Source organism: Pecten maximus, chromosome 19 (genome assembly GCF_902652985.1).
Source record: "Pecten maximus chromosome 19, xPecMax1.1, whole genome shotgun sequence".
Classification (NCBI taxonomy): Eukaryota; Metazoa; Mollusca; class Bivalvia; order Pectinida; family Pectinidae; genus Pecten; species Pecten maximus.
The window spans coordinates 17,700,808-17,719,484 of record NC_047033.1 but is presented as its reverse complement, the minus strand read 5'-3'; the positions used below and the strand labels follow the sequence as shown (position 1 = coordinate 17,719,484).

At 37.1% G+C, this 18,677-nt stretch overlaps 2 protein-coding genes across 2 annotated transcripts; both read right to left on the bottom strand.

Annotated features, from left to right (window-relative positions):
- Positions 1-719: 719 nt before the first annotated feature.
- On the bottom strand, positions 720-6,055 carry LOC117317821. The gene is made up of 2 exons (XM_033872766.1): positions 5,144-6,055; positions 720-1,604 (listed from the first exon to the last, which is right to left on the bottom strand). Exon 1 carries the CDS (start codon positions 5,890-5,892, stop codon positions 5,179-5,181), a length of 714 nt encoding a protein of 237 aa, XP_033728657.1. The 5' UTR covers positions 5,893-6,055; the 3' UTR covers positions 720-1,604; positions 5,144-5,178.
- A 3,239-nt stretch (positions 6,056-9,294) lies between these two features.
- LOC117318154 lies at positions 9,295-17,002 on the bottom strand. Its single transcript, XM_033873168.1, has 5 exons — positions 16,815-17,002; positions 16,244-16,363; positions 14,990-15,104; positions 14,529-14,767; positions 9,295-9,660 (listed from the first exon to the last, which is right to left on the bottom strand). The coding sequence occupies exons 1-5, from the start codon at positions 16,938-16,940 to the stop codon at positions 9,442-9,444; spliced, it is 819 nt and encodes a 272-aa protein (XP_033729059.1). The 5' UTR covers positions 16,941-17,002; the 3' UTR covers positions 9,295-9,441.
- Positions 17,003-18,677: the final 1,675 nt, after the last annotated feature.

The following is an 18,677-nucleotide window of genomic DNA, read 5'->3' as shown; positions in this document are numbered from 1 at the left end:
GCAGGACACCCCAACCGGTCACATTATACTGACAACGGGCGAACCAGTCGTCCCACTCCAAATATGCAGGAGTAGCAACTACCATTTTTAAAGACTCTCGTATGTCTCGGCTAGGGGACAGAACCAAAAGCCTTCCTCGGGATTCTCAGATTCTTAAGTGACGATGTCTTACCGTCCCTGTGTAATCAAAGAATATCTTCAAAGAAGTTGTCTGTTTTAACCCTTTCTTTCTTTAACGAGGGATGCATACAGATCGGAGGCTTTTTCAAAATCTCATAAATCAGCATAATTTCAGAAGTCGACATAGTTTATGGCAATGAATATGTTTAATCAAGGTTTATTGTTTCTATGCAATTTTATGTTTGCGGGTAAATAGCCTTTACTATTGTCAAAATTGTCATAAAAAATGAATATAAAAGTAAGCATTTAGCAGTCTAGATACGGTATCGATTTTACTCTTTCATTCATTAAAATTATTTCAATATAAAAATTAAGAAAGAAGATCCTCCCATATACATTATAGATTAATGCTTCTCTGCCACACCCAACCCCCCGGTGGCAATAACAAACAATCAATGATTGTCCACAACGCACGAACGATGCCATTTAATAACAATTTGTTATCAACATTACAATTCAATATACATACCATTACTATCCATACATCTATAATACATATATATGCATTAACTTTCATATCGTAGTTATATAGTTCACAAAAAGAATTTTAGCTCTACCTGGACCACCGAGTGCGTTGCCTGAACTGACCTGGCACTGCACGTGCCACAGGTACCTCAAGTACCGCCACCTGGCGGTCAGACTGGCAGAGAAAGTAATTTCCCGCTAATTCCAGTGTCAACCGCGGGAAATATGATTTCTCTGCCACACCCAACCCCCCGGTGGCAATAACAAACAATCAATGATTGTCCACAACGCACGAACGATGAACCTAAAGAGCGGGATCGAGATACCAAAACATTGTTTAAACTCTCACTATTTAAAATTGACTCAATAATATATATATATATATGTTACGGCGAATGCTAAATTCACAGTCCTCCACCCACTTCTAAACCCTAACCTTTACCCTTATAAACCGAGATTTTGAGAAACAGATAATCTTTCTACCACACTGTCTTTAACATAACCATCTTTAGCTGTCTCTGACCGCCATCTTCCATGGCGCTTGAAAAGTCTATCAACCACTCCTCCATTCGCAGCAGCAGTAGCCCCTCCTGCTCGGAAGCTATGAAGACCATATTTCGAAATGTCTGGAACAACACTGGAAAAATGATGCAAAAAAGATTCTCGCAGTCTTGAATATATCATCGGCTTATTACACTTCCTTAGGGTATATCGATCCTTGCACTTTGTCACATTCCGAAAGATATACTCACTGCTACTGTCACTGATCTCTGCCAACTGCAGATAGATTTTAAGATTCCTCACTGGGCATAACTTGTTATCAGTTCTAGCAATCAAAACCCAGGAGCCGTCTCGGTAGATATCTGTCTTGGACTGCTCTATGAAAAGCTCTGTGTGGGTGGAGGACAACTGAATATCGCATCTCATCAAATTCAATACCTCTGCACTCCTTAAGAATCCTGCATAACACAATAAAGAAATTGTAATTATTCTCTGTGCAACCAAATCTTTCCCATCAAAATGCTTGTCATACATTTTTTCTAAAATTTCCACAGTCATCACATCTTTTTTGATAACTGGTTTACAAAGTTTTCTTTTTGCACCTTCAAATAAATTCTTCACCAACAAAGAATCTGTAGGAGATGGTAACCCTACAATATTATGAGCCCATCTTATTCCATAAAATACATCATTTAAGACACCTTTACTAGCACCTGTCTGAACCAAAAAACTGCAGTATAAACAAAGATGTATTGGTTTTGCAGGGAAAACACAGACATCATTACTACTTGCCCATAAAACCCATTTCTTGAAATTATAATAATATTTCTTGACCGTGCTATCTGCTTTGGAATTACACAAAAGATCTGGAATAGTTTTTTGCAAGTTCTTTTAAATTTTCAGAAAGTCCATTGATCTCTGTCCCATTAGCCTGCAAAAACAAACGTGTAAACAAAAGAGACAATTAGTATTATGTACTAAATGTGCGAGATATTCCTATTTATACTAAACCAACAAACTTATTCATCTATTTACATGAATGATATTGCTTTTTACCATATTTATATCCAAACCAGTAAAAGTTGAAAGAATCAACCAATTACAATATATATTATACACGCATAACTAATCATGTACATATACCTGCCAATCAGGTCAACAATTTTATCGCTAGTCAATATCCAGGTACCATGACCTGTACTCCACTAGTATCCACTACTAGCCAGGTACTATGACCTCCCTAGCTCACAGCTAGTCAATAACCAGGTACCATGACCTGTACTCCACTAGTATCCACTACTAGCCAGGTACTATGACCTCCCTAGCTCACAGCTAGTCAATATCAAGGTACCATGACCTGTACTCCACTAGTATCCACTACTAGCCAGGTACTATGACCTCCCTAGCTCACAGCTAGTCAATAACCAGGTACCATGACCTGTACTCCACTAGTATCCACTACTAGCCAGGTACTATGACCTCCCTAGCTCACAGCTAGTCAATATCAAGGTACCATGACCTGTACTCCACTAGTATCCACTAGTATCCAGGTACTATGACCTCCCTAGCTCACAGCTAGTCATTATCCAGGTACTATGACCTGTTCTCCGCTAATAACCACTACTAGCCAGGTACTGTCATCAGACCTGCCTAGCTCTCAGCTAGCCAATTATGCATTATCCAGGAACTATGACCTGTACTCCACTAGTATCCGCCACTATCCATACACCCCAACTCAACACCTCTAGCTCACAGCTATTCATACGAACAAAACTCGAATCTTGGACCTCTCCATATGGAGTATGTGTCCTACATACCCTCATTGAAACAATGCTAAATATCAACCCCTACATTCCTTTTACAAAACTATGTATCTAAAACCATTAAACACTGATGTGTTTTAACTGGATATAAGTGTTCAACTGGAGCTTACAATATTTACAATACATACATTTTTAACGATAATCTATATACAATGCTAGCATCCTAAATGGAAGCTTCTTTTCACTGAACACGGAATTGCTGCCTCTTCCTGATACACAAACATTGTCACTTTCTGGAAGATATCTGGCATCTTTCACAGCTTTAATGAAAGCCTTCCCATCAGGGCACAAAATTGGCCAAAACCGCCCAGTCATCCATACTGGAATGATCACTGTACCAAATGCCTTACATAGTTTCATGTTTAACAGAACTCTACTGATCAAATATACAGGTGGTACAAACCAGCCATTCCTACCTGACCAATCACTAGTAAAAGCGTCCATACCTACTGCACCAGGATTCCAATACCTGGAGAAAAATACACTAACCTTGGTATTATAATCGCTGGCAAACCAATCCACATCATAGGGCCCCCACAACCTCTCAAGTTGTTTGAACACTTTCACAGATATGCCCCAATCATCTGGATCTACTATTTTACTCAAGTAATCTGCCTTTTCATTTTTTGTCCGTGGAATCCACGCCATCTCTAGTTTTATCTGAAACCTCCAGCAGAGATCATAAATATCTAGAGCAACATCCTGTAAATCAGTCTTCATACTTCCCTTTTCTACTATTGAAACGGTGCCCTGATTATCTGAAAACCATTTGACTCTCTGACCTGCCAAATACTCCAACAATGAACTCAACACATTATATACACCTTTGAGTTCTCTCCATGTTGAACTTTTTTCAGATTCCTCCATACTCCACATGCCTTGTGATAATCCGAAAGGAGATTCAACACAATATCCCCCATAGCCAGACCCACTAGCATCAGAAAAGACAACTCTGTGACATTGCGGATGGTATTGAAGTCTACAATTGTTTAAACCCTCCAAATGCTTGGACCAAAACTCCAACTGAAACACAGATTCTATCCCAAGTTTCAAACTTTCATTCCAATGCTCAGTCCTTGCAATATCTACAGAAAGACATTTAGTCATGAGCTGAGTAACATTCCCAAGCACCACAGACATTGACATAATCTGCCCCACAAACTTTGCCAATTTCTTAACATGTATGCTTTTCCCTGAATTGACTAATTTCAAGATGTCACCTACGCAATTCTTGGCATTATCTACCCGATATGGTGGAATATGAAGTATCCCATTAAGGGAATCTACATCTACCCCTAGGAACGTCATATATTGAATCGGTTCCCAGCATGATTTCCCTACCTTTGGTACAAACCCTGATAAAACCAAGTCACTCTTTACTGTCAAGGCCTGTTTCCTACATTTGTCTCTATCATCATGACATCCCAAACCATCATCCAAATACATTAAGATCTGATAGCCATCTCCTCTCCATTTACCTATCAATGCCCTTGTCAACTTAGTGAAAACATATGGGGCTGTCCTTATCCCGAAAGGTAATACTAAAAACTTAAAATAACATATCTTGCCATCTATGATCCATGAAAACCCTAAAAACTGTGTGTGAGCTGGGAAAATGTCTATATGATGATAAGCTGAATGTATGTCAAACTTATACATCCATGAACCAGTATGCAAATATAACAAAGCCACTCTAATATCTTCAAATTTAACATTTTCCTTCCACAGATGCGCATTCACAGCCCTAAGATCTAGTATCAACCTCTTTTTGCCATTGGATTGGACTGAAACTGTCAATGGATTAACAATATACGGAGCTTCTACACATTCCTGAACCAACCTTTTTCTAACCAACTGCTCTATAGCTTCTAAAACGAACTCACCATTAGACAAAGAAGATTTGTTGTTTGTCAAGGCTACACTCTCTGGTAAAGAATAAAACGGAATTTGATAGCCATTTTCAATGACGTCCATCACAAAAACACTTGCTCCTATAGATCTCCAAAAGTTTGCGCTATTTTTCAATCTCCCTCTTACATAAATGTCTTTCTCCCCTTGTTCGTACTCGAAATAATCATATGTTATATCACCATTCGCAACCTCTAACGAAACATTACTTTTCCCGACAAATGTGCTATATTTAGCACAATCTATCTCATTGGGTGAATACTTATCTAACAACAAGTCCTTGGACCCTTCCTTCACCGACTCATTTAGACCCGCCTGGTACTCCTTGTTGTTTGCCTCCTGTGTTGAGTGGACAGTCCTTCCTGTAATGGCTGAAATCTCCACATCCGAAACATGCTCCACCTGCCCATGCTCTTCGTTGGCCACGAAAAAATGTCTGTCCTGCTGTGTTCCCACCGGAAGTGCTAGGTAGCTGACTAAGCACAGCGCCGCCGCCACCAGAACGACCGGGACCGCCGTATACCCTGCCATACTTAGCCCGACTGTCCTTCTTGGCTACTTTGTCTTTCCTTTTCTTGTTTGCTTTTGCTTCTGCCTTGTTAATTTTCTTCTCGTCCTCCGAATCACTAGCGAGCGGATTAGTAACGTAACATTTAACTGTCTCCCAGCCACATTCTGACGAGTCTGCCAACTTGACGAGCTTATTTCTCCCCTTGATCTCGGAAACACTCTTCTCCAATAGCTCACAGCAATAGTCAGTTTTACCCATACGTAAGGCCCATAACGCTTGCGTTACATCTTCCTGAATGCCATTGTTAAACTTAAATTGTTCTTTGTTACCCTGCCGTTTCCACGTGAACTCCGGCTCAGTCTTCACTTTTTTGAACCCAGCCTCCTGGTTTTCTGTACTTAATTCCTGCCTCAAGGTCTCTAATTTGGAGTCTAAATACTTCGTTAACTCATTTCTCTGCTCCTTAATGCTGTCTAAGACCACGGCTAAGGACGTTTCTGTCATTTCCTCTGGTTAAGAATTTTAGCTCTACCTGGACCACCGAGTGCGTTGCCTGAACTGACCTGGCACTGCACGTGCCACAGGTACCTCAAGTACCGCCACCTGGCGGTCAGACTGGCAGAGAAAGTAATTTCCCGCTAATTCCAGTGTCAACCGCGGGAAATATGATTTCGCCAACAGAATCTTTGGGGATTTGTCTTCAGTGCTATTTCTGCATCATTGATCTTTTATTTTCATTTGCAAACGACTTCAATCATGTTTTGCAACAAATTAATTGTCTAATAGAATACCTTTGTAATAATGAGATGTTTTTACGAACGTTCTTGTTGGTTGGCTCTAAATAAATCCAATTGTCGAATGGCCGTGAACAAATACAATTTTATTAGTAATCCAGGCTAAACCAATAACTGCAAATAATATAAATTAAACAGTTAAAGTCAAAACAAACATTCATCTTAAGCACTGACATGTTAATTGGTGTTTTTTTTCTATATCAGCACACCCAGACCATTTGAGGAATGGAAGGATTCAGTCCGAATTTGAACTGGATCATTCTCATTCCTGTAGGATGAATTGTTGTTGTATGTTATGTTTTCCTTTTCAGAAAAAGGTTGAACATTATTTTCTGATGCTATGTGGTTGCTACGTTGCCTACGGTTGTACACCGTTGTTCATAAATCAATAACATGACACATGCGGTGCTGATTTATATCTAAATAACATAAATAAAGAAAACACAAATCACAAATAAATAGCAGCTTCATTTTAATTGTCATTAAAAGTTCAAACGCAACATACAAATGTATGTAATGCAGAGTCGGAGAATGATTTAATTTCCTACATAAGGGAAGCTAATGATCTTTGAAGTTGGTAACGTCATAAAGTATAAAGCGTTCCGTTTCGTTTTTAAAAATGAGTAAGTCTTTCCGTTTGTCTTTATGACTGCATTTCCAAAGTCAACATATTATAAAAACATGAAAAAAGAAAATCAAAGTCATACATACAAAAATGTAGTTAACTTTATTATTAATACTGAAAACTAGATTTTCTACCATAAGACATTAGCTTGTTTATCATGCTGGAGTCCTTCAAACCCGGTGTTGTTTGGCCCTAAATAACTCAAAATGTTGTAAATAATAACACAAATATAAAAACCGAATCTGAATCAGCTTACCCTTAATGTCTCCACGAAGATGTCAATCACAGTCAGTTTCCCTTCTACAGAATCCTCGAAGACAGTGAACTCCTATCATCTCTATTGTTCATAAAGCTACATGGAAAGATTTCGCCATCCCAAGTGTGCTTGAAATATATATGTTAGTAAGCTGGAGTCAATTATATTATTGGACCTCTTGCTATACATAGCGATCGTACAAATCTAACCAATACCGTTGTTTGGGAAACTCCAGCCTAAACATTACATGGTTGAGAAATGGTTTCCACAAACGTTGCTCATAAATAAGTTTAGTGAGCCCTAAGGGTTCATATTTCTTTATTTGTACAGAATAATTTAAAGTCCGATCGCGAATATGCCTAAATTCTTACTGATAAGAACTGATGCATTTTGATATTGACATTATCCAGAACGTCCTCAGATCTTGAGGCGGATTTATAGAAAGATAACACAGTTTACAAGAGAGATCTTTTTAAACATGATACCGTATATCGGGTTTTTTTAGCGAGTGCCTAATTTCGCTGATTTAGCGACCACACTCCGTCGCGAATTTTCAAACATCGATAAAATTACTATTTTTTTTACTGCAGGTGTTATCTCCCTTCGGCTTCTACCGATCACCTGTATATGTATACGTAGGTGTATTAATACGAACAGGCGTGTTCAATTGACCGTGACTCGATTATAATCAATAAAAAATGTGTTCATAGCTGACCATACCTTGTCCATTGTATATTTAAATCCTAACGAGCTTGACTTTGACAGTGTGAACACGGCTATGTTAAGATATATTACTGTTACGAAGGACAAAGCTCCAGGGAAAGGTCAGAGTTTGTAGAAGTAAACAAACTTGTTGATGAATCGTTTCGTGAAAACGACGAACGATCCACACCTCGTAAAAGACGGGGAATTACAATGTGATGTGAAAATAAACGGATTCAGAGATGCAGGCATCTGCAAAATTCTTGATTTGTAACAGGTGCCGGTAGTACAGTAGGCCCTGTGTACATATATATGTACATTGAAGCGTGTGCGGCCGCGGTACACACAGTATATTGTACGATGTATATTGTATACTGCATGTTGTATACATTTGGAATTGTCAATAAATATTTTTGCTTAGTATTTTTGGTTTGTGTTGTATATGCATCTTACTAGCTGTGTAAACGCTAAAAATGATAAACATAATAATTTGTATAGAAAACGCAAAATTTGGCTTACGCTAATAAAATCGATATACAGTATTTTGTATCTACAACAGTGCTAGGACTTGCATCCCGAAATCATTATAATTGATTAGAATGATATCATCTGAGTTGACAATACAAAGAAAGCTACGAATATGATGTGTACATAGTGTATATAATATAAAATGATGACATTTTGATAAGGTCGATACATGGTCAAAAGGTTTTAATAATTTCAATATAAGATGAATGTTTGATTTTTAATAATCATGCAAATAACACATGTAATGATAGATTCCGATCTGTTAAGCATTTGCAAATGCATGTATGTATTGATATCTTTTAATACTACTTAATAAAAAGAAAACCAATAATCTAAAAAAAAAAAAAAAAAAAAAGTTCAATACTTATTCTTACGCTGATTTTATATTCTAAGAATGAAAGTTATTGCTTTTCATTAAAGCATTGATGTCATTTTTTTAGTTTCATCGGGGTATGAAACATTTTGTTTGCAAACTGTATGAATCCGCTTCATACAGTTTGCAAACAAAATTTGTTTCATAGCGGATTCATACAGTTTGCAAACAAAAAAATGTTCATACCCCGATGAAATAAAAAAAATTGACATCAACGCTTATAATTAATTTTTGAAAATGATTTTCTAATTTAAAACATGTTTTATGTACAATTTTACTGGTTTTAAATGGGATTCTTTTTTCTCAAATCAATACGCAACGTGAATTGTATTGTGACGTCACATTCTCGGAATTTCCTTCATAGAAGAATGAAAAGAATTTTTCGACCAATCACATTTGAGTATTTACCATGAAAACAAAGAAAAAATAAGTATATTTCAAAAGTGCGGTAGATATTTTACACTGTTGGGCAATACAAAAGGGAAGTTATCCATATTTAATCTGTTTTAGGAACATTAACTCAGCCAGCATTTAAGTGGTTTTTACACGACTAGTCGATATGACTTTTTAACGAAAATAACGAGACTATTTTAGCCATTCATGAAGTGTGAAACATAGTATTTATAATAAATCATTATGTGTTTTACAATGATTTGTGAAGTTAAAATACACACGTGAATCAATGTTGGAAGTAAATCATCCATATCCAGGTACTCATTGTTTAACATCTCGGTCAACGATGAGAATGTCTATCTTTTTCAGACATCGATTTTCATTAGACATTGTTTAAGTCAAGTTCGCATAATTTCCACGGATCTCTGTTTGCACTTTGCATTACAATTTGAACATTTGAGCATTTCAGCAAATCCATGCATACACATTCTACGTCACAGTAGGTCAAGGTACCATTTGTGGTGTGCGACACGTGCTTGCAAAATGCAATATCAGAGTCGACGCTGCATTGACCATTATTTGTAGGCGCAGAGGTTCCCACCTGTAAACATACGGAATATATGAATGTAACAAGTATACTAACAAGCACATGCACAGTGATAAATACTCTCTCTATATATAAATCCGAGATGTTGGTTATTTACAGACATTATCAAACCTATTAATTGTTAATAGTTGCAATGGTTTAGAATATATTCAATGTTTTTTTGTTCAGTCGGGAAAAAGTACTTCGTCGAAAAATTAACGGAGTAATTGTTCTTCCCCCAGCATATTGTTACACACGTTATGGTCCATTTCGTTCTCCATATATCCCTCCTCGATTTCTACACTTTGCACCATGGCATATAGCGGTCGTACCTACGAATGTATCTAATTCAAGTCCTTATTTTGCAACGCAATTAACTATTTACCGATAAACATTTTTCATTGATTTGCATTGATTTACGATCAACAACCTACAAGAAAACGTTTAACAGCATAAGCTATTTTTACTTTAAGAAACTGTTAACAGTAAACAAATTTAACTTTCTATGGATTTAAAAAATATTGTCGGTTTTCCCCACAATATATTAGTCACCGTAGCCACATTGATTGTCAATCAAAATTATATACGAGAGTGTATATCTAGGTATTCATTTTCGTTTGTTCCATGTTGTTCCGTTTGATTGATATTTGTACTACCATGCTTGAAATTGTAATATAATGTAATACGTAACAAACCGTATATTAGGGATGTCATGAACCCGGATTTTATCGGTTCAGTAATCATTTTCGACGCATTTTGGTTCTGTTGATACAAGTTTGTAATATGTATATTTCACTCCTGATGCACAATCGACCACAAGTAGAATATGTACACAATATTTTGTAAAAAAAAATGTAAACTTTATTTATTTTACAACAATTGCAAAACAAGTTATATCAACTTATATTAATCTCGCTTGTTGGCCCGGATGGAAGCGCGCGAGGGGTCTTACTGTGGGAGGAAACCGGAGTACCCAGGGAAAACCCACGTGGTCGGGCAGGTGACCACATACCTTTTCATGTCCGATCAGGGAATCGAACCCCGGCCGTCTAGGTGAAAGGCAAGTGTGTTACTACAGTGCCACCCGACCACCCGTAAACAAAACCACATACAGCAATGGAAATTGTCTCCTAGTCGTCTTCATTTAGTAGTGATGAATTTAGTGTTTTCTTTATTAATATGGTATATAGTTTGTATTTATTTTACCTTGTGTCGCGCCGTCGTGTTACCGTTGTTTCCGTACCTGCGCAATCGCGTCCGTATAGTGTCCCGTGGTGTGAGTCTGTATTCCGTAGTCGTAGGTATTTCGGAGTTTGTATTGTTCATATTCTATGCAGTGTGACGTTTTATTGTGCCAATTTACGTCTTGTGTTCTGATTGGTCAGTTGGTTGTGTTCGTTGTCTTTGTGTGGTCAAGTGGTCAGTTGGCGGGAATACGTTCTTTTATGTGGACGGAGGACATATTTATAGAGACGACGATGAAATGACAAAGACATGTAAGTAATATGTCTGTTAACTAACATCACCTAAAATATGTTCTTTATATTTGTACATGTACATCATGATGTGATATTTATTAGAAATATGTCATTATGTAGATTATAAATTTAGCTATTTGCTAAATGCGATCAGGGCAGTAATTGTCATAGCATGTAAAATATTTGTCTATATATACGTACTTTGCAAAGTTGTTAAAAGTGCTATTTAGTATATTGAAAGCAATCTAAAAGTTTATGTCATCACATATTCTGGTTAAATGTCAAATAGTCAGTGTGAATTTTATTACTTTTAGACATGTGAGCTGTGTGCAATATAAAAGAGCTGTATGTAACTACGTACCTGTATACGTATATAGCGATTTGTGGTCGACTCTGGACAAGATGATAATATTCCTATTGTAAGAGTTATGTCCCTTGAATGTACGTGTATGTGTAGTGAATGTGTGTGACGAAAATGTAAACTGTTGTATTTATATCTGTTACAGGGTTTTATGAACCACTTTGTCTGGTCAACAAATAAATCCGGAATATACGAACTTATCATGTGGTTGTGTTTCATTGAATGATTTCAACACCCCGTTACATTCATACGGTATTGAGTTTAGAGATACCGAAGCAAAGGATCTGTCCCGAATGTCCGAAAATTGTCCCATCTTATGTTGCCATGTTGAAAAATATATGAAATGTACATCATCATATAAATATTTCAGGATCCGTTTATCAATGTACGTATTTACTGCATAACTGAACAATCGTGTTTCCCTTCGTTTTATCATGCCCAGTAAACAGTTTAACTAGCGTTAAGTGTTAATCTACATATTGTTGATGTGTTTGTATGTTGCTCGTGCATCATAAGCTCTGACAATCTGACTAGAATAATAAAATGAAAAAAAAAAAAAAAAAAAAAATAGTTGTATTATACGGAATCTACCTCATCAATATTCAACAATGCCATACCATGCAGTCTGTTTTCATACTTACACCGCCATGAAACCGGGTAATGTTTAGTGTATACATTTTAACACAAAGGCCTGGTATTGTCATGTTGTTTTTGTTTTTTGTTGTTGTTGCTGTTGTTGTTTTCTGAACTGGGCCCCATTTTTTTAAATCCAGTTTCGTTCGTAGCTGCCGATTTTCAAATTATAGAAGATAATACGCCGACATTGATTTAGGTCGTAAATCTTGACAATTGTTTTATAATTTATATTTATATATTATCTACAATTCCCGTCTTGTGCAATAGGCCGTCTGCTACGGGGAAATCAAAGTCAAAGTCGCTAGGGCAAGTACAATCCTAAATAAAACCGTCATACTTGTCGTTTTGTTTGCATGACTAGGTACCACAGACATATGACACAAATAATACACACCATTGCTATCACCAAACAACTACCACCTGATCATTCAGGACCAAACCCCAGTACGGAAATCACGAGCCGAACCGAATCTTCATCTTTTGAACCGCGGTTTACCTTGTATATATGACAACGTGTAAATTGTAAAAACAATGCTGTTTTTGAACGTAGTTTTCAGATAAATACAGATGTACATGTATATTTAGCCTCGCAATAGACAGACTTTGTCTTTACCTCCGAAACAGTAAACGATACTGATACTAATTATATTGCATGGTGTTATTCACCAAGGATTTATCTTCTGATGACGACCAGGTATCTTAACATCCTCTCACGAAGACTAATTCTAATGATATTTCACCGTATTATTCACCGGGGATTTATCTTCTAATGACGACTCGATATCTTAACATCCTGTCATGGAGACTAGTGAAAACTATAATATAAGATATTCATAAGCTTTCCACGCGAAATTCAGCTTGAAAGTCAAATGTATTAAATATTACAGTAATTAGCTTGCAAATAAATAGGTTGAGATGTAATGCATGGTTTAGTAACATATACTCAACCAACATAAGTAAATATTTTGATTTGTCACAATTGTTCCGTCTTTTGTGCTTAAAAATACGTTCCAACAAGGAATTTGAAAGTCGGAAGAAAAAAAAGTAGTTACATGTTACAATGGAAATATCGAATATTCCATCATTCTTTTCTCTATTTATGACACGGCACCACAATGCCTCCTAATTCAACTTGATAGCACTGAGAGAACCATTTATACAAATACTTTTCTAATGAATATTAATAATACTGAAACTATTTCTGTATTTTTTTAAACAAACTAGAACTGTCGCCAGGATGGCTGACTAATACCCCCGCAATCTGCACGAGTCAATGGTGAATTGGAACTCTTAATTAGAGGCTAACTAAGATAACCCAGTTATATAGTGACCAGTTGCCATAGCAACCATAATTTTAAGAAAAAGAAATGAGATGCACATCTACACATGGTCCTCTATATTTGTGTGAAGTTTCAATGAAATCAGCATTTCAGTTTAGAAGTTGTCTGCACAAACTTGAAGTTATGGTTCTTATCGGAAAACCTGTTTAAAGTGACCAGTTGCCATAGCAACCATAATTTTGAAGAAAAGAAAGTGAGATGCAGATCTACACATGGTCCTCTATATTTGTGTGAAGTTTCATTGAAATCGGCCCTTCGGTTTAGGAGTTGTCCGGACAAACTTAAAGTTATGGTTCTTATCGGAAAACCTGTTTATAGTGACCAGTTGCCATAGCAACCATACTTTCGAGAAAAAGAAAGTGAGATGCACATCTACCCATGGTCCTCTATATTTGTGTGAAGTTTCATTGAAATCGGCCCTTCGGTTTAGGAGGAGTTGTCCGGACAAATTTAAAGTTACGGTTCTTATCGGAAAACCTGTTTATAGTGACCAGTTGCCATAGCAACCATAATTTTGAGAAAAAGAAAGTGGCATGCACATCTACACATGATCATTAATATGTGTGTGAAGTTTCGTTGGAATTGGCTCATCGGTTTAGGAGTTGTCCGGACAAAATGTGTCTACAGACAGACGGACGGACGGACGGACGGACGGACGGACGGACGGACAACCTGATTCCAGTATACCCCCTAACTTTGATGCGGGGGTATAAAAAGAAATTTGAGAACATTTTTTTTCTGATTGTATACGCGAAAAATTATCCTATTATTGCTTCTGTGAAGCATTTTTGGTGAGGACTAATACTGATATACCACAAAATTGCTGTTATGTCATTAGCATGACAGGATATGTAATGATTTAAATGATTAATATAATTATTTTATCAATATATCAAGAGTACCAGATATTCTCTTAAAGACTATCAAAGTTTCACATTGTTAAAACCTGATGAGACGTTTATGCATCCGTCATATCATATATTGCAGCTATATAGATTTTTATCATTTTATTATAAATAAAAAAACACATGTTGAAGAGACTGTAATTCATCAATAATAAAAACTTACTTGGATACTTTTTTGTCCAGCACGTTGACACTCAATACCTTCACCTTTGATGTGTACTTTAAATTTAACTGACGTCACATTGAACAGGCTGAGTTCCTTAATCCTGATCCAAAACATTGATGGCGAGTCACCAGGTACGGGTAAATCGATACATGAGCTTAAGTCATGGTCCAAAAGATATGGGACAGACCTCAATATACTGTTGTCATTATCGTTTACTATCGTGATATAATAGTTTACTGAAATTTGAATATAAATATTTGATAAAGAAATAATATCAATGTCAACACATATGCATTAAAACATTTTACATGATTCACTATGAATTTATATGCGAATATGTCAAATCGTTATCATTTAATCTTCTACTGTAGTAGTTCCGAAAAAAATAAAATCTTGAGGTCGCGTCGGAATAAGAAATCTTTATCAACTCAGACATGATAGATACACTTAGCACTTACGTGGCATCCACACAGGAGATACATGACAGATCACATTGCAGGCATTTCCCGAAAAGTAATAGGATTCGATTATCTTCAGTACCTCAAACGAGTACACATTACTGCCATGCTTCCACTACAATGTATCAATAAAAGTAGCCGATAATGTTCTATACCTGTTACCAGTTCATATTAGTAAGTTTTGATTTTTAACGGCCATCAGCACTTGGCGGCGTGTTCTCACTTCAATAAAAAGAAGCCGATAACCTTTGGTACCCCAAACAAGCACACATTACTGCCATGCACTTAAGTTCAAGGTCGTGTTAATCAAATGAAAACCATTGGATCTCGTCAGTGAATTATAAAGGTGTGCATCAGTTATTAAAACATTGTTGACTGTATAACGGTTTTCACACGGAAAAGTAATAAATGGGAAAGTTGCCCATTAATGAACTTAAACAATATGACCAACATAACAGTGACGTTTGACCTTCACATATTCCTTAGGTGATGGAAGTATAATGTAAGATATCCTCAACGGATTAACAGTGATATGACCAGAAAACAAAATGCTTCGGGTACTAGAAAAAGAACAGGTATTTATACAAAATATGCCGTCATGTGAAGGAGAGACATACTTATACTGCCCTGCAGGTAGGGCGTAATAATTGTACCTGCTGCCCCCATTGCATGATCGTAAGAGGCGACTTAAGTTTCTCCTCTTTCTTAAAAAATCTCTCTTACAAATGCCTCCCTTGACAATCCCTCACTTTTGGTCTTTAGTTGAACGTTCGCCTCTGTGAGGAACGCTTTTAGTTCTGTCCCCTGGCTGAGACATATCAGAGTCTTGAAAAATGCTAGTCGCTACTTTTGCTTAGCTCTCAGCATTTTGAGAGCGGAACGACTGGTTTGCCCGTTGTCAGTATAATGTGACTGGATGGGGTGTCCTTTTGGTTGTCTTCGGCAGTATGCTTCATTGAGGTAGCACTATAAATCGATAAAAGTTCTAGACTACCACAAGGAGACTTAACATGAACATACCGCAGCCTCTAAAACACACATATGCATTCCACACACGCATGCATATCGCAGGCATTGAAGTCATTGACCCGAGCCAGAACTTTAAATGAATAAAACCAAACTTAATTATAATATATTTAGACTAGGTCAAAGGGGGAATTTTAACCTTTACTAATATAGACAAAATATCGATTAAAGATTAAAAGTGAGACATTGTCAATAGATATATTAAACAAAAACCAAACGAGGACTTACTTGTAAATATTTCCTATCGTATTCGATTCCATTTGCACTGTAGTAAAACCAGAGATCTGATGGATTGGAACCATTAAGCTTTTTAATTCCTGTCAGAACTGCAAATTCTGGATAATATTCCTGAAGTGAAATCAAACATACATATATATCAATCCTATTTAATAAATAATATACAATAAAATGGATATCATTAGCTCATCACATAAATATATATACATCATCACATATCACATCGCCATCACTTGAAATCTATGTATACAATAGTTCCAAAGTGGTCTTTTGACCGTCGACTTATGAACTGACTTGTCTGTTGTCATACAGACACGGTGTCCTTTTTTCTGGTAACCTTTCTTTTCGTCCAGGGCTCATTTCGTAACACTCGATTAATTGGGTTGAGTTGAATTTTAATAAATTGCCAAATGGCCACGTAACTTTCTTATCACCAGCTAGCGTTCTGGCCACGACTCATTAGTGATATGATTATCTGTAGTGCTATCTCACTGCATCATAAACATTTGATACATTACAACGACACTGACATTATACATCCAGACTTTCAACAATTACTTACGATTTTAGGCTTTGCTATTGGTAAACCACCGGTCCATATAGTTATATTGTTGCTGATTATTCTAGCTGTAAATGTCTCCGGGAGATTCGTGGAGAGTATCTTGTCATTGATAAACGCCACAACCATACGAAATGTGACTCTTAGATCTTTAGAATAATGTACTGATGAAAAGTATATCGTTGTCAATGGTGAAAGGTCTACCAATACTTTTTCTATCATCCCGTCATCTCGCCTTTATTTCAAGAAAACAAAATGTATACTTTTATAATGCTTTTATTGTTACACTATTTAGAAGTAACAATTTGAGAAACCTGATTTGTCTTTATATATTTAAGAAATCATGGCATAATGTTGACGAATACCGATATATAACGTTTCTTCACTAATATTCCCAGCAGGAAAAACTATCCGGTCACATATGTGGACGGGTGTCAAGAGTTTGGTTCGGTTTGGTTTTATTTGTTTAACATCCTATCAACAGCCAAGGTCATCCCAGGACGGCCTTCTGTGCGTGCGATATGCAAGGGTGTGGCGAGTGCGTTTGTGTGTTTTGGGAGGCTGCGGTATGTATGTGTTAAGTCTCCTTGTTGTAGTCTAGAATTGTTACCGATTTATAGTGCTAGCTCACTGAAGCATACTGCCGAAGACACCCAGCAGGACACCCCACCCGGTAACATTATACTGACAACGGGCGAACCAGTCGTCCCACTCCTAATATGCTGAGAGCTAAGCAGGAGTAGCAACTACCATTTTTAAAGAATGTGGTACGTCTCTGCCAGGGAACAGAACCAAAAGACACCTATCGTAAAACAAATAAAAAAAAAAACGAAAGAGAAGTAAGTAAGGAAAGACAATATTGAAGATACCAAGTGTTGCAATTGGACAGAAGATCTAATCTGGTCTCTTCTTTGTCCCTTAAATAAATAAAAGACACAGAGAAACTTCTTTCTAATGTCTCCCTTGACAGTGCCACCTTTTTGGTCTTTGGATGAGCGTTCGCCCCTGTGAGGAGGGCTTTCGGTTATGTCTCCTGGCTGAGAAATACCAGACTCTTTAGAAATGGTAGTTGCTTCTCCTGTATAGCGCTCAGCATTTTGAGAGTGGGACGACTGGTTCGCCCATTGTCAGTATAATGTTCCCGGGTGGGGTGTCCTGCAGAGTGTCACCGGCAGTCTCCCAAAACACACATACGCATTCACCACACGCATGCATATCGCACACACGGAAGGCCGTCCTTAAATGACCTAAGCTGTTGATAGAACGTTAAACAAACCAAACCAAACCGCCCAAAAACCCAGCGGGCCAGTCAGTGCCAGCATGTCCATACCATTAAGCTGTCATCCAATGCCGATAATGACAAACAAGTAAGAATGAATTATGTATATTTGTTTTTTTCTTACATTGTAATGTTTGCACTGGATCGACCGAAGACGCTCCTTCCTTTTTGTATTCCTCCAAAGTTACACAGGTAAAATGACTGATCATTCAACGCATCGGGAATGGGAAATTCCACAAATATTCGTCCATACTCTTGATTCGGTAATAGTTCTAGATTAAGGACCACGTCAATACTGAATGTTATAGTTGGACATTGTTCGGCCAGGTGGACGCTCAGAGGAAGGCTACCACCCATGTTTCGTGTCTAAAACAAACAAATGATTTTAGCTGGACATGCTTCGTTCAGGTAGACATTCAAAGGAGGACCACCACCTATGTTTGATGTCGAAACAAACAAATGAAATTAGCTGGACATTCTTTGTTCAAGTTGAGGTTGGTGTCTAAAACAAACAAATGATTTTAGCTGGACATTATTCTATGAAGTAGACCACCACCTTTCTCATGAAATTGAACCCTTTGGAGTGA

What these genes read in the sequence shown, in the direction of transcription:
- LOC117317821 (XM_033872766.1), bottom strand. Translation starts at nt 5,892, where the DNA reads ATGACAGAAACGTCCTTAGCCGTGGTCTTAGACAGCATTAAGGAGCAG.
- LOC117318154 (XM_033873168.1), bottom strand. Translation starts at nt 16,940, where the DNA reads ATGGTTGTGGCGTTTATCAATGACAAGATACTCTCCACGAATCTCCCG. An exon ending in CAATAGCAAAGCCTAAAATC is followed by an intron (nt 16,364 to 16,814) that starts GTAAGTAATTGT and finishes ATTTCACTTCAG; the next exon opens with GAATATTATCCAGAATTTGC. An exon ending in CTGGACAAAAAAGTATCCAA is followed by an intron (nt 9,661 to 14,528) that starts GTAAGTTTTTAT and finishes GTATGTTTACAG; the next exon opens with GTGGGAACCTCTGCGCCTAC.